The sequence below is a fragment of the Hyaena hyaena genome, unplaced genomic scaffold, assembly GCF_003009895.1.
Source record: "Hyaena hyaena isolate Hyena2069 unplaced genomic scaffold, ASM300989v1 scaffold_21, whole genome shotgun sequence".
NCBI lineage: Eukaryota > Metazoa > Chordata > Mammalia > Carnivora > Hyaenidae > Hyaena > Hyaena hyaena.
In genome coordinates this window covers 4804577-4819496 of record NW_024080653.1, presented here as the reverse complement: position 1 = coordinate 4819496, position 14920 = coordinate 4804577, and the positions used below count along the sequence as shown (strand labels likewise).

General features: G+C 58.6%; 1 protein-coding gene across 2 annotated transcripts in view; it reads right to left on the bottom strand.

Moving 5' to 3' along the window:
- Window positions 1-14920, bottom strand: part of RPTOR (regulatory associated protein of MTOR complex 1) — a 329175-nt gene that overhangs the window by 73391 nt on the left and 240864 nt on the right. For both annotated transcript variants that reach the window (XM_039226302.1, XM_039226303.1), the window contains exons 11-13: window positions 13794-13895; window positions 8047-8130; window positions 7453-7563 (exon numbers count right to left, since the gene is read on the bottom strand). In XM_039226302.1, the coding sequence (XP_039082233.1) occupies window positions 7453-7563; window positions 8047-8130; window positions 13794-13895 (297 nt within the window). The remainder of the gene's footprint in view (window positions 1-7452; window positions 7564-8046; window positions 8131-13793; window positions 13896-14920) is intronic.

Below are 14920 nucleotides of genomic sequence, written 5' to 3'. Positions count from 1 at the left end.
CTCTGGGAACAGTATAGAGGTTCCTCAAAAACCTAAAAATAGAACCACCCTACAATCCAGCAGTAACACTAATGGGTGTATAACCAGTGGAAATGAGATCAGCATCTGGGTAGCTGTTTACTCATTTTATTGATCTGCTCTGAGAACCAGCTTCTGCTCGAACAGATTTTCTCTATTGCTTTTCTGTTTTCTTTTGCATTGATTTCCACTGTGATCTTTATTTCCTCTCTCCTACTTCCTTCACGCTTAATCTGCTTTTCTTTCACTAATATCTGAAGGTTGAGGCTGAGGTCAAAGATTTAAAACCTCCCCTGTTCCCAACGGCTGCACTGTAGTAGTGTGAATCTCCCTCTCATACCCTGCTTAGCTGTGCCCCACAAATCCTGAGATACTGGGTTTTCACTGCCACTCAGTTAAAGGTATTTTTTCTTCCCTTCAGACCTTTCTGAAAAAAATTATTAAACACATTTTATTTCATTGACTTTATATTTTCATATAAATGTCGATATAATAAACTATATGACTAAAAGTTATATGTTGTATTATAAGCCACACATACATATTTTTCCTAGCTTCACTGAGGTATAATTGACGAATGAAAATACACACAATTTTTGTATGTTCAGTGTAAGGGTTTGACACACACGTCCGTCCTGAAATGATCACCACAATCAGGTTAATTAACACGTCTGCTAACTCAGTTATTTATTTATTTTTTTAAATGTTTTATTTATTTATTTCGAGGAGAGAGAGAGAGACAGCATGAGCAGGGGAGGGTCAGAGAGAGAGGGAGTGACAGACTCTGAAACAGGCTCCAGGCTCTGAGCTGGCAGTCAGCACAGAGCCCGACGCGGGGCTCGAACCCACGAACTGCGAGATCATGACCTGAGCGAAAGTCGGACGCTTAACCGACTAAGCCACCCGGGCGCCCCTAACTCAGTTATTTTGTTTGGTGTGATAAGAACACTTAAGGTCTACCGTGCTAGTGACTCTCAAGTGCACGCGTGGTACTGTCACTGTGGCCACCGGGTGCACGTCGCAGCCCAGCGCCACGCAGAGCCGGAGGTGCGTGCTCTCCCCCTCGCACCTCCCTGTGTCTGCCACCGGCAGCCCGCACAACCACCATCTCTCTCTGCGGTTCTGTAAGTTTGACCTTTCCAGGGTCCACAAGTGCTTGGGATCAGGCGGTATCTGTCCTTCTCTGTAGCTTATCTCACTGTGCAGGTGTCCTCCAGGTTCAACCATCTTGTCACAGAAGGCAGGCTCTTCTTCTCTTCTCCTGTGCTGCGCGCGCGCGCACGAGACCCTCTCTGTGTCCATTCATCTGCTCAGGGCTGTGTCCACGTGTGGCTCTGTGAATAACGCTTCGGTGAACGTGGGCTGCAGGTGTTTCTCTGGGGTTGGGGCTCCTTCCCTCTGGTTAAATGCCCGCTCGTGAGAACGCCAGATCGGACGGAGGCTCCATTTCTAATTTCCTGAGGAGCCTCCACACCGCTCTCCCCAGTGGCCGCACCAGTTTACTCTCCCATCAACAGTGCCTGCTTTGTTCCGTTCTCTCCACGGCCTCGCCAACATGTGATAACTGTGTTTTTGTTGACAGCCAATGTGACGGGTGCGAGGTGACGTCTCACTGTGGTTTCGGTTTCCGTTTGTGTTTCCTGAGGAGTGACATGGGGCATCTTCCCGCAGACTTGCTGCTCATCTGTGTGTCTTCTTTGGAAAAAGGTCTACTCAGGTCCTCTGTCCCTTTTTCAATTGGATTGTTTGTGGTTTTCCTATGAAGTTATAGGAGTTCCTTATATATTTTGGGTATTAACCCCTTGTCGGATAGATGGTTTGAAAATATTGTCTCCAGTTCCACAGGCTGCGTTTTCATTTAGTGAACGGTTTCTTTGCTGGTGTAGAAGCTTTGTAGTTTGATGTAGTCCCCTCTCTGTATTTTATACAGAAATATTTAAGGGTACACATATTATTTTATATAAATATTTATGTTATGTATATAACATCTATATATTTTAAATGTTTTATGTATTTTATATTTACATTGCTTGTTAAAATTTTATCTTATAATTTAAACATTTAAGAAGTTATTTGTTTAAAAGCGTGCTTCGTTCCCACGTTTGGGAGTTTTCCCGTTCCCCACGGCTGCGCTGTGGCCGCAGGACACACCGTGTGCAGGGCCGTGTCACTGCCCAGCTGCGGTCCGCGGGGCCGGGTGGCGCGTCCTCCTCCTCACGGGATTCCCTTCTGCTTGCTGCACTGTCTATGGAGATAGGAGCCCCGGCATCGCCAGGTACGGGCCGGGGGGGGGGGGCTCCACCTCTCTGGGCAGCTCCACCGGGGCTCCCTTCACACGCTCAGAAACCCTGCCCTGCGTGGATCAGCACCTAGGATGGTCCCAGTCCCGCGGTGACAGGCTCCGCGAGCACCGCGCACTGTCCTTTATCCCCCGGGACACGGGCTGCCCCGGCCTTTTCGCTTGACAGTAGCATGCGGATCTCCTGCCTGGAGTTCAAGCGTGTCCCTGCACTGGAAGGGCATCTCTCACAAGCAGCACACGGTCTGCTCCGGCTTCCTAGGTCCGTCCGGCCACCTCTGCCTTCTATCTGGGCTGCTGGGCTGCTTACACGGTGGTCACCGAGATGGTCACGTTCAAATCCACGCGCCTGTGATTTTCTACTTGTCCCATCTGGTCCTGGTTCCCTTATCCTTATCTTCTTTTCTGTGTGTTACTAGGACGTATTTACGGTTTCAGGTGACCTCTTCTGCTGGCGAGGGGGCTCCCCCTGTAAATAAGACGTCAGTGAGGGCCTTGAGGTGTGCGCACTGCCTCTTCCTCATGGCCCACCTCCAGGCGGTATAGCACCTCGCATGAAGTGCGAGAAGCTGACAGGAGCGTTTCTTCAATTTTCACCCCTCGTCCCTGCAGTGACCGCACACGACACGTGTGCACATGCGACAGATGGCCCAGCGCGCGGCGGTTACTCTCTGTTCCAACAGTAGATTATCTTTGACGGAGATTTAAGGTGCAAGGAGTCACACTTATTTGTGGCGCTCCTGTCCCTGCGTGCGCACCTGGGGACCCTCGCTGACGTCCCTCATCACGTGGGTCTGCTGGGGCCGCTACCCTCCAGTGTCAAGTGTCTTACAGAGTCCTTGCTCTGCCGCCCCTGAGGAGACCGTCTTGCGCTGCACAGAGGCCAGGCTGGCGGCTTTTCTTTGGGGACATTTGGGCGCTGCAAGCCCGCCGCCCCCTGCTGGCGTGGCCCCTGGCTGGTAGCCCGTCTTCCCGCTCCTTCTCTTCTATAGGCTGCTTCCAGTTCTTAAATATATCATGTTATTGAGCAATTCGGCTATGACTTGGGGTGGTTTTCACATTCCTTGTGTGTGGGATTCACGGAGCTTCCTGGGTCTGTGGGTTTCTAGTTTTCATTAAATTGGAACATTTGGACATTTCTGAGCCCATTTCTTGAGATGTTTTTCCTGCTGGCGGCATCAGCAGCTCGAATACACACGTCAGATCACCTGCAGGTGTTCCTCGGTGTGGTGACGCTCCTTTAGTTTTGTAACAACCTTCCTGTGCTCCCTGTCTGTCGTGGGGGTAGATGCGACGGCTGGTGTTCTGCGTGTGCAGCCGGCCGTCGATCCGTCCGCACGCTTCCACGGCGTGCAGTGGCTTCCCTCTCCGCAGGGTCTGGCGGCCCTCTGAGGGGCTCGGGTCTCAGGGAACTTTTTAAGCGGAGCAGGCTTCTAGCAATGGTGTCCATGTCCTTGTCGGCTGGTTCTCACGTCTGCGAGGGGTCGGGTGGGCGCCGGCGGGCTGTCCCTCGTTGCGGGACCACAGCTCTCCGCCTCCTCGCGCTCCCAGTCATTTCAGTCCGCAGCGGCGGGTGCTCAGGTGATCCGGGGAGAGACCCTCCCGGGAGCAGATTCCGTGGGGACAACAGGGAAGGCTTTCCTCCCCCCAAGCTGTGCCTTCTGTGCCACCTGTCCCACAGTGTGTGCCACCCCTTGGTCAAATGGCACAGAACTGTCTGGCCCTGCTTCTTCCCAGGCGCAGATTCCGGTGCCCCCCCACCCCCCGAGTCCTTCGGGGTCCCCTCCCGTGACGGCCTATGGTATGTGCTCAGCGCATTCCCGTGGCCTAAGAGCGGGCCCCGACTCGCCTCTCAGCTGGGGTCCGGCCTGCGTGGGCCACCGCAGCCTCAACCCTCAGGAAGCGGCCCTGTGCTCCGCACAGACTTCCATCTTCGCGTGGCCACCCCAGACCCTTCCAGCAGCCGCGCAACGACTCGGGCAGCTCTGCCGCTGCACAAGAGCCCGCGGGCGCCGGCAGCACCCGTGTGTGACTTCGGGCCGGATGCAAATGAGGGAAGGGAGCCACTCCCCCAAAGCCCATGGACCTTTAATCTCCGGGAAAGCATCTGAGTGATCATGAAAAGGAAGGGTGAGGTGAATGGCACGGAGTCTCAGATGGAAATATTTCAAAATGTCTCTTAGTGGGATGATTGCCTTTAAACAAATAAGTGCCAAGAGCTGGTTAACAACGAGTTCACGGGAAGGCCCCTGTGCCTGCAAGCATGTAAGGGACAGTGCAGGCCAGGGCCCCCCTCCCAGCTGGAGGCAGGCACAGCTCTGCGAGCGCCATTCAACGCATGCAGTGCCTTCAGTGTGGGGCCAGCATGACGCGTGTGCCCCGGGCCGTCCCACCGCGGGGGGGGGAGGTGGGGGACGAGTGTGCTGCAGCAGGTGCGCTCACGGCTGGGTGTCGCGTCCTGCACTAGGGATAAGCAGGCCCCTGGAGATAGACGTGCGGGGCGGCGGGTTTCGGGTACAGAAGCACGACGGCTCCCGCAGATCCCACGAGCACGCGGCAGCGCGGTGCAGCACAGGGGCCGCCCTTTTCATACACAACCAAACGTGAAGCAGAAACAGACGCTCCTAGGACAAACGCACACGCGGCCTGGTTCTAGGCACTACGGGTAGTAGAGGGCCTGTGAGGACAGGATCGTGGTGGCTTCCCCGCGCTCCCGCGGCTCTGGCGGCCCGCTGGCAGGGAGGCGGGCCTGGGAGCCCCCTCTTCTGTCCCTCTTCTCGCACGGGCCACGGTCTGAGATGGGCGCCTACGCTCCCAGGGACCTTTGCATGTGCTCCACGCGGTCCAGTACCAGGGAACGGGATCAGTAAGATTCTAAATGTACCGCTTAGAGGCACTGAAGGAGAAGAGGAGTTTCAGAACGACTTCCCTGGGAGAGGCTCTGAAACGCGAGGGGCCGAAGAGAACTGACCACAAGGTACGGCCTCTGCACCCACAACATTAGGCCTTCCGATCGGCACGAAAAGGTTTCTGCGTGTCAGACACCAGCCAGGCAGGCGCGAGACTTACACTGTGACTCCTCTGAATCTCAAAGTCCCAAGTCGCGGCTGTCATCCTCGCACCGCGCTGCTGGGAGCGCAGAGAGGCGGACGGGAGGGGGACATGGCTCACTCGGGCAAATGAGGGTGGAGGGCCCAAGTTCAGATTTTTTAATCTAGCGTTTTGGCCAATCTTTCACAGAAGTCATTGCCTATCTGAAGTGAGTTCAACAGATAGGAAGGTAAATATTTTGTCTAAACCTCTAACATCCTGGTCATCATCACAGAGCAGACGAGCAATGGAACGTTCTGTGGACACAGCTGCGCACAGGGCACTGGGCCCAGGGAGGGCCAAGGCTGCCCAAAGCCAAGGTTAGCCTTGGGTGCAGCGAGGAGGAGAGAGGCTGTTTCCAGCACCGAGACCAAGGAGACCAGGAACACCCGAGGTGAGGGGACCACTGCGTCTGGCCAGCCACGTCCTGGCAGGGACCAGGGGACCCGGAAAGGGAGTGAGGCTGGCGGACGGGGACAGGGCCACCTCCCAGGACCTGTTTGCAGATGCCACGAGCGGCTGCGCGGAAGCCTGGAAGAGCCCGCCAGCCAACGGTCAGAACCGCAAGACTCAACAAGGCGGCCACACAGACGAGCACACAGAATCAGAACCACCAAGCACAGCGTCACTGAAGATGGCACCACCCAGGTGCACCTGTGCTGTCCCCTGGGGACGCCCGTGACACGTGCGTTCCCCCGCAGCCGTCACCCCAGGTTTGGGCCTCGTGGCAAAGCTCTGGCAGCCTCAGGGTGCGTGGGTGGCTTCGGCACCCAGGTGGGGAGGGCTGGGTCTGGCAGAGGCCTGGAGCTGCAGGGGTGAGCAGAGAGCAGCAGGCAGGGCCGAGGCAGGGAGGGGGAGGCCTGGTGGAATGTGGAGGCAGCCTGCGGGGCCCAGGGCACCTACCGGGTGTGCTGGGGAGGGGCAGGCCGGTTGGGGCTCTGGTGCCCGGCAGGAGGGGCAGCAGGGAGGAAGCCCACTCCCCTCCCTCAAGCAAGTCACCACGCGGCCACTGCGCTCCCTCCCCACCTCCGCACCCACGGTTCTGAAGCCTCTGAAGCCGAGTGCCGCGCACGGTGGCCTCTTCTGGGGGCCTCCGCTCCCGGCCAGCGCTCACCCCCACTCTGGAACCCCTCTGTGTCCTGTGAGTCACACCTCCTGTGGCTCTTCCTTTCTCCATACCCCCAACCCCGGGGGCTCGCCGCACCCCTCGGGCGCAGGTCCTCCTCACCTGGGGTCTCCCCGACCCTCACCCCATCACATCTGCCCCCAGCCCCTCCTCAGCTAACCCACAATCTCTACATGGAGGCCACAGAGTTAAAAGCCACAGCTTGGATCTTGTCCCATTGCTCCTGACTCCTTACTGGTTTCTCTCTGCTGAAGAGTGGGGTGCTCTCTGCCTAAAGGGGGTCCCCATGTGCACCTCCAGCACCTCTGGGCCCTCACCCTCATGGCACAGCCCCTCAGGCACGGGGCTTCCCCCCTGCAGCAGAGGGCTCTGACCTGCTGGACATGAGCCTGTCTCCAGCATGGCCCTCAGCGTGGTGCTCCATGGAGGAGACATGAGCCTGCAGCCCCGTGGCCGTGAGGACAGGGAGGGGCAGACCCTGGAGAGCAGAGCTGGAGGAGACGGTCCCCAAGGTCAGGGTGGGGAGGGCAAAGCATGGGCTGGTCACAGAGGGCGGGGGGGCAGGATGGAGTTTCAAGAAGGAAGTGGTCAGGGTCACTTCTGGCTTGAGGACTGGATGGGGTAGGGAGGAGGGGGCCTGTGGCACGCGGGGGACAGAAATGGCGTGCGTGCAGCACAGGTGACCGGGACTGGGCCCTGAGGGGATGCACCTCCCTTATTCTGGAAGAGGGGGAGGCGCGGGTATGGAAGGCAGGGGCCCAGGTGAAGTAAGACAAGAAATGCGGGGTCATCGCGGGGGGACAGAGGACACGGTGTCACGGCCGGCAAACCCGCCGCGCTCGGCACCTCTGGGAGCCCCCGCTGTTCGTGGCTGCCGCCCAGACTGCCTTGCGCTGTGGGGACGATGCAGGCTACTCACGCTGTCCACGGCGAGGATCTTGGCCCAGATGAAGACCAGGAGGGGCCGCAGCTCCCTGGCCGAGCTCTGCAGCAGCTTCAGCACGTAGGGAAAGATGCCCACAGACAAGGCCTGCGGGAGAGAGGGCGTGAGTGCCAGCTCGGGAGCCAGGCGGCACAGGCGGCGGGGGGCGTAGCTCGGGATGCGGCGGACGCTGCCTCCAGTGCGACAGGAACGCCGCGGGGACGCACGCGCCTCCCTCAGAGCACGCGGCTGCCTCCGGCCTCCTCACCCCTGTGCTCCCAGAGGCTTCGCGGCTTCTCCGGTCCTGCCGGGTCCAGAGACCAGGGTTTGCCTCAGAAGGAACATGTGGCTTCCTGTCTGGAGCCGCCGTCCCCACCCTCGGAGGGCCTCGTCTGCTCTTAGCAGCAAAGCACAAGGGCAAAACCAAACCGCCAGATGCTATAGTGATGGAGGCCGCAAGCCACGTGCACCTCGAGGGCCCCTCGGGCTGACCGGCACCCCTCAGTCACTCCCGGCTTGTGGGACACATCCTCGGATGCACCGCGGAGTCTCAGGGGCCCCACCTCCCCCGGCTCAGCGGGAAGCACGCACCAGGCTCACCGCCCAGGGGCCCAGGTCCAAGAAGCGTCCCAGCAAGTCAAGGGCTCGCAGCCGGTGCACCTGGCTCAACAGCACCTGAAAAAGGGGGAAGGGGAGGCGTCACCGCAGGGCCGTACAGTGCTCGACGCAGGGGGCTGGCCGAGTGCGCCCGGGCCCGCCCCGGCTCCACTCAGTCATCTACCCACAGCAGGTGCTCCTTCTCCGTATAAAATGTGGGCCCTGTAGGAAGTCTTAGAACAAATACTTTTTTAATTGCATTAAAAAGTCACCAAGGACACAGTGATATATAAACTTCCAGACAGCATTCTCTTAAGTATTCTAAACTAGATAATCTATTATTGTGTTTCTCATCTCTTTTGTAAGCTAAATAAAATACTGTGGCTTTGATTCCCTGTCGCTGGGCACACCTGGCCGTATCATCCCCAGTGCCCGGTTCATTTAAAAAACTTCCCCCACTGCAACCTTTCAAAACTCTTCTCAGGTTTTTGCTGTTACAAACAATACAATGATAAATATCCCAACAGGAATTTTCCTGCATATTCACGCAGTTTTTCCCTAGGATAAATCCGAGGGTTGGAGCTAAACACGTTTACTACTAAACTACCCTCCAGTGAACCAACCTGCTCTTCCAACAGGCTGTGTGCAGATGCTCCCTGCCGTGTCCCCCACCACCCATGGGTGCTCCCTCCCGTGGGCCTTTGCTGATCACAGCACACAGGATGAGGGTTTGCTGCCGTGCTCTCTGGTTACGGGACTTTAGACAAATCACTTGACTTCCCTGAACCTTAATTTCTTAATTTGTAAAAGAGAAGTAACACAAAACCGAATCCCAAAGGTTTTCTTAAACAGCAAGTTAACAGCTCCTGGACAATGGCAGCCGCGAGCCACTATCATTTGCCAATATGACACATAAAAATAAAATATCCTTTTAATCTGAATTCAATACAAGTGAGGTTGATTATCTTTTTTCACAGGTTAATTGGCTATTTCTGTAGTAAACTGGTCACGTATGTACGTGTTTTCCTACTTAAGATGTCTGGCTTTCTTAATGACCTGGAAGAATTCTTTATTAAAAAGATCAATCTTTGCCACATATTTTTCTCTTGTTTTCTTTGTTATATTAGAGTTTAAAATTTCTAATGGAGTCATTTGTAGAGACCTCTCCCTCATGGTATTTACACTTGAGGTTGTGGGCACGGAGTCCCCGAAAGGCACTCTCTGTCTGGGCCGCTCACAGCCATCCAATGCGTGTTTATGGGGCACTTGCTGCATGTGGATGCTGTGCTGGGGCACAGTTAGGGGCAGTGGGGAGCCCCCTCCCACCACCAGTCGCTGCAGGGACAGACAGCACGCTGTCACATCTGCTGTGACAGCAGGAAGTGCCGTGGGTCATGTGTGCCCCTTGCCCTCCTTGGGGGGTCCTGAAGGTCTCCCCTCCCGGTGGGCAGCCAGGCCCCAGAGGGGAGGCAGTGTGTGGGGTTCCCAGGAAGCAGGCAGAGGGATGGGAAAGCTTGGGGTGCCTGAGGACGGGTCCCAGAGCCGGCTGAGGGTTTCCCGAGAGAAGCAGCACTGGGCGTCCAATGGGTCACTGGGGGATGGACTGGCCAGTGGCTGGAGGGATGGTGGGATAAAGCGGACCTGACCCTGACTGATGGGGAGAAAGCGACCCAAGACAGCAGGGGGTGTGGCCCCCAGAACCTGCTGGCTGAGGGAGAAGGGGCGTCGGGGCAGGTGCGCCAACACAGGGGCTGTGCCTGTGGGGGAGGGGAGGCTGGGTGGAGGCGATCAGGGGTGTCCCTGCTCCCGGAGGTCTGGACCCACGAAGACCACACGCCGGGTGCAGGGTGTGGATCATGTTAAGTCGTGGGGAGGACGCAAAGCGGACTGGAATGCAGTGGGGGTGAGGAAATGGCGCAGCGGCTCAGGAGGTCCCTGCAAGGGGTGGAGGGAGAGGCGTGGAGGGGTCGGGACAGCACCCAGTCCCGGGCAGGTCGGGCAGCCGGGTGCGGGTGTGGGGGAGGGGCCGCCTGAGCCTGGGGTCTGCAGGGCAAAGTCAGCAGCATGTGCGGGCCTGCCTTCCATCCCGTCGTCTCCTAACGGGAGCTTCTGTGCCCTCAGCCGAGCGGCGGAGGCAGTGGCATCCTGACTTTGGTCTTGGGCTCACTTTCAAAACCTAATGGGACAGGTCCGCGGAAGCATCTGGCCCGTGCCGTTCACCACAGAGCGTCTGGCGCGGTGACCCCACAGTGGCAGCACAAGCATAGGACGCCTCGTTGGTGACCAGTCGACTGCCCTTGTCGCGCGGGAAACAAAGCCGCCTGAGGACCCAGGTCCGTGAGCGTGGCTGCAGCCGATCAGGGATCAGAGCCATCGCGCAGAGTGACCCTCCGTGGACGCTGCACGCTGCCTCCCACCAAGGAAAACATGGTAAACGCGAACGGAGCCCTGTGTTCCCCGGTGGACGGCGGAGCCATCTGCAGGGGGGGCAATGGCCGCGAGGCCGGGTCCTGCTCCGCGTGCCCACCTGCCCCGCCACCCTGGGGCGCCTTGCTCACACGGCAGCCCCCAGCCCGGGGCCCCGGTCAGGACGACGACCGCGGCGCCGACTCTTCCCGCCGGGCTGTGGGCACTGGTGGGACCCGCGGTGCGGCCTCATCAGACAGCCGGGGGCCGGGGGCCCGAGGACACCCGCTGGCGCGGCCTCTGTGCTGTGATGACTGTGTTACTGCAAAGTAAGTGTTGCCCACGGAGAGTCCCGGGGAGAAGGTCACGTGCTGGTTTTTTAAAACATGACATCGTCCTTCTGATTCTTTCTGTTGATTCGTATTTGGAAACAACAGAAGCGTAACATAAATGAAAATTACTTTAAAAAAAGGAATGGCTCGTGTTCATACTCTGTTTTATGCCCATTCTCCCTATGGCAGATGGCCCAGGACCTGTGGGAACCACAGAGACGGCGGCGAGTGGCCTGGGTGACTGGGTTTCCATCCGTCTGGGGCGTGCACGCCCGCAGCGACATGGGCGCCACTGTGGTGGCCTCACTTCATCGGCCCCATGCCCGACGGTGTTCTGGCTCCTGGGCCGAGGCTCCTTGGTGGGGCCGCTTCCCGCAAAAGCAGAACCTCCAGCTCCGGGTGCCCAGGAACCTGATGACCAGGTCCTGGAGCCACAGACATACATAACAGGTGTCATGGTAACACGCAGGTACTTTCCTGCCGTTGCCTGAGAATGACCCTGTGCTTTCAGACCGAAAGTTCTATTTATAAATACAATGCTGCAATGAAAGCAAACGGTTTCCTGATGGAATGCCCGGATGCCTCGCGAGGTCTACGGAGGGCCTGACGCTGTCCTGGGAAACTCTCCTTCTCTCCTTCCTACGACATGCAGCTTCTCCCCTCTCCGTCTGGGGCTTCCTTGCACACCGGCCGCCTGAGGGGCTGTGGACAGCGGCGTGTCACCCACTGCACGAACGTGTGCACCCGCCCTTGCAGTGCCTCAAGGATCAAGGGACTTACTTCCGGTGCTTCCTGTTTATACTTCTAAAAGGCAAGAAAAGGCCTGGGGGCTGGTCACGGAAGGTTATTTCCAAGCTTACACTCACAGGACGGGCTGCAGATCAGCTGGCCTGAGAAGACATTTCATCTGACACCGAAGGTCATCAGCTAATGCCTCTGAGTCGTCAGGCACAGAAAATTCTCTCTGGCTTGTGGAGAAAGTAGCAGGGATTGGAAAAGCCACAAAGTCTGTATTAAAATTCTCTTTCCCTTAAGCAGAGCTTCCTGACTTGCTGAGGCCCCAGAGGACAATTTAAGGGTAACGGGGTCCAGGCTTTGGCAAAAATACAGTTCCTTAAGATTAAGCGGGGTGAAGCTAACCGAGCTAATGAGAAAGAGGCCGACCCCGTGGGCTACACATGAAGCCAGGGAGCCTCTGCATCGTGTCCTGGTCCTTCCTTGTTAAGTGCAGGTTCATGTCCTGACCCAGACCAGGCACAGCCCAGGAGACGGCCGTCCAGGATGACGAAGAGCCTGCTGCCCACGGCTGTTTGAAAGATCACACATGAAACGTCTCCCCGCTTTCCCTTCTGAGTTACTTCCCCCTACTCCGCATTATAACGTTGGCTCTATCAGGTCCTCTCCGTCCCCGAGGGAGTGTGGACTGTAAATGGAACATTAGGAAAAGCGTCAACAGAAGGCCATTTACAGCAGGACTGTGGGCCAGACCCAGAAGACCTCAGTTGCGCACTCGGCACCGTGCCCCTGCTTCGGGGAGGATGGGTTCACTCCGCCGCACGGTTGAAAACACCGGAAGGTCAGTGGGAGGGCCACGGGCTCGGAGAGGGAACGTTCTGGTGACCCAGGAGGAGCTGCAGGGCACAGCGTGTCCACCCTGCGCCACGGCCGTCCCTGCACACCCTGCCAGTTGACACCCGGCTGGTGCGCTCCCGGAGGAGGCAGCTTTGTTCCCTCCTTCTCTGCTTTTCTTCAAACGCAGGATGGTCTTAAACTGACCTGGAGGCTGACAGGCTCCGCCCTCGCCGTGATGTCGGTCCTGGTGCCCTGGCACCTAGACATGGCCCAGGAGAGGCCGCGGCAGGCGCGGCGCTGGGGCGAGGACGGGCCGCTGTGTCTCTGGCATGACCCAGTGCTTCGCCTCCTGAGTGAGCTCTGCAGTCCGAGGCCCTGGCACGCTGTCCGAGCCAGGCGAGGCCGGCAAATGGCCCTCAAAGCCGGCAGCGTGATGGACCCAGAGGCAGCTGACCAGCCCTCTCCCCCAGGAGGGACGCGGGTTCTGGTGGCGACAGAGAAACTGCTCACCCATTTTCCAGATGGCCCTGGGCAGCGGGAGCCACTCAGCGGGGCTCTGTTGTGATGTGGTTGGCAGCCTGTGTAAGGTGCCATCCCTTCCCAGAGGACGCCAGGCCCACGTCCTTCACAGGTGGGTGACGAGGCCCCTGTTCCCGCTTTGCAGGAAGGAGCCGGTGCCAGCTGCTGGCTCTCAGGACCTAAGACCCCAAAGCAGGAGGCCACGTACCTAAGCACCCACCCCTCTACAAAACATGTGCTCCAGGTCCTAAAGTAAGTTATTGGACCTCAGTGTCTACACTGACCAAAGGTCCACTCCCCTTTCCTGAAAATACGGTCACTGACACAAAAGTTCCGTGGAAATGTTCTCATCTTCCCACCTGTGAAGAGTGTGGGTACCCTGCCATCCCGGCCCATCTGATCATTAGCTAAAAACATTAGCTGAACGAGACCCACAAAACCAAGCTTCCAACCCATGAGTGGGGCGCAGTCTTTGAGTGAGCACGGACACGGGCCACGTGAGGGCTGGCACTTGAGCGCTACCACGCAGGCGCCCTCCGTGGAAGCGGGGGCGGGGCTTCGGATCTGGGCTGTCCACCACCCAGTCGATGCCCCGCAGTTGGCAGGTACCTGGCGAGGAGCTGCGAGGGCCTGCAATGTGCTCACGGCTCCTCTCCCGCCCCCCGGGGGGACCTGCAGCTCATGTCCTTCCAAACAGAAGGGCCTGAGGCCACGGAGCACATTCGCCCCGAGCATCCCACGGCTCCCTGGAAGGGCGGCTGACAATCCAAATTAGGGCTTCAGCGAGGGTCGGGGAGGGAACTCTGGGACCCCCAGACGGCCTTCTGGACCAAGTCTGCAATGGGAGACTTTGAGGGTCATATTCCCCCGCCCCCGGCACCCGGCCCAGGGCACGGCTCTGAAGTTACTCACCTGCAGAACGATGGGAAGTTGCTCGGGGGGGTTCCTATTCTCCACGCCCATCGTGAGCCACACCTGGAAGGCGGTCAGCTGCTCAGCGAAGAACGGACTGTGCTGTGGGACAGGCAGGGTGGTTAGTTAGGGACCTCACCTTGACTCTGTGCGCCCCACGACGCGGCACCCACGGCTGGCTGGGTCCGGGTAAGGGAGGGAGGGGAGAGGCAGGGACGGCGGCAGGAGGGACACGGCGCAGCTGGTGGCCTGTGTGAGCAGACTGGATGGGGGGGTGGGCGGAGAGGGTGTCCCTGGGGGACAATGTGGGGAATCTCTCCCCGGATGAGTAGAGTGTGAGACGCTCCTGGACACGGAGTGGGGGCATCGAGTGGGCACTGTGCGGCGCCCACCGTTCTGGGGAGGTCAGCGCTGGAGGTGCACACTCAAAGGGAGCTGAGCGGTACTGAGCCCAGAGGCCAAGGGCAGCGGAGCAGGAGCAGGGGTGCTGGGCGGGCAGGGTACAGCCTGGTTCTCCGCCGAGCTGGCTGAGCAACGGGAGTCACTGGAGACTGAGGTGCAGCAGGCAGAGTGTGCTCAACACAGGAGAGAAGATAATTCGGAGACTCGAGTGTGGACGGCTCTGGGAAGGGATCAGGCTGCAAAGGGGAAGGACAGGAATGGAGGGGGCTGGGGAGGGGGGCGCGGCTGGAGGCTCCAGGCTCCAGAACCGTGGTTTCATGGCGGAGGTGAGGGTGCATGTGCAAGTGACCGGTGCCGTCGGGCAGGGAGGCGGGCTCTGGGGGGGCAGGAGGTGAGCACTGCCACAGCCCGGGCGGCTCTCCAGGAATGGGAGTCAGACGGGCCCGGCTGCAGGGACGTGGGCAAATGCTGGGCACTCACGGGGGGCTCCCCGTCACTTCTATTTCTCAGTGAGACGCAGAGGGAGGGCAAGGCCGAGCAGAGCGGCACAGGGAGGAAATATGTCCCCCAGAACTGTGATTTACTCCGGGACCCTGGGGTGGGGGGCAGGGGGACAGAGAGTATGTGAGGCCACCCTAGGGTCAGTGGATGGAGCGGGCAGCAGGTGGTAGGGCTGCTGGACCCATGTACTGAGGTCACAGTGGTGGGGGGCATGGAGCTGGCCT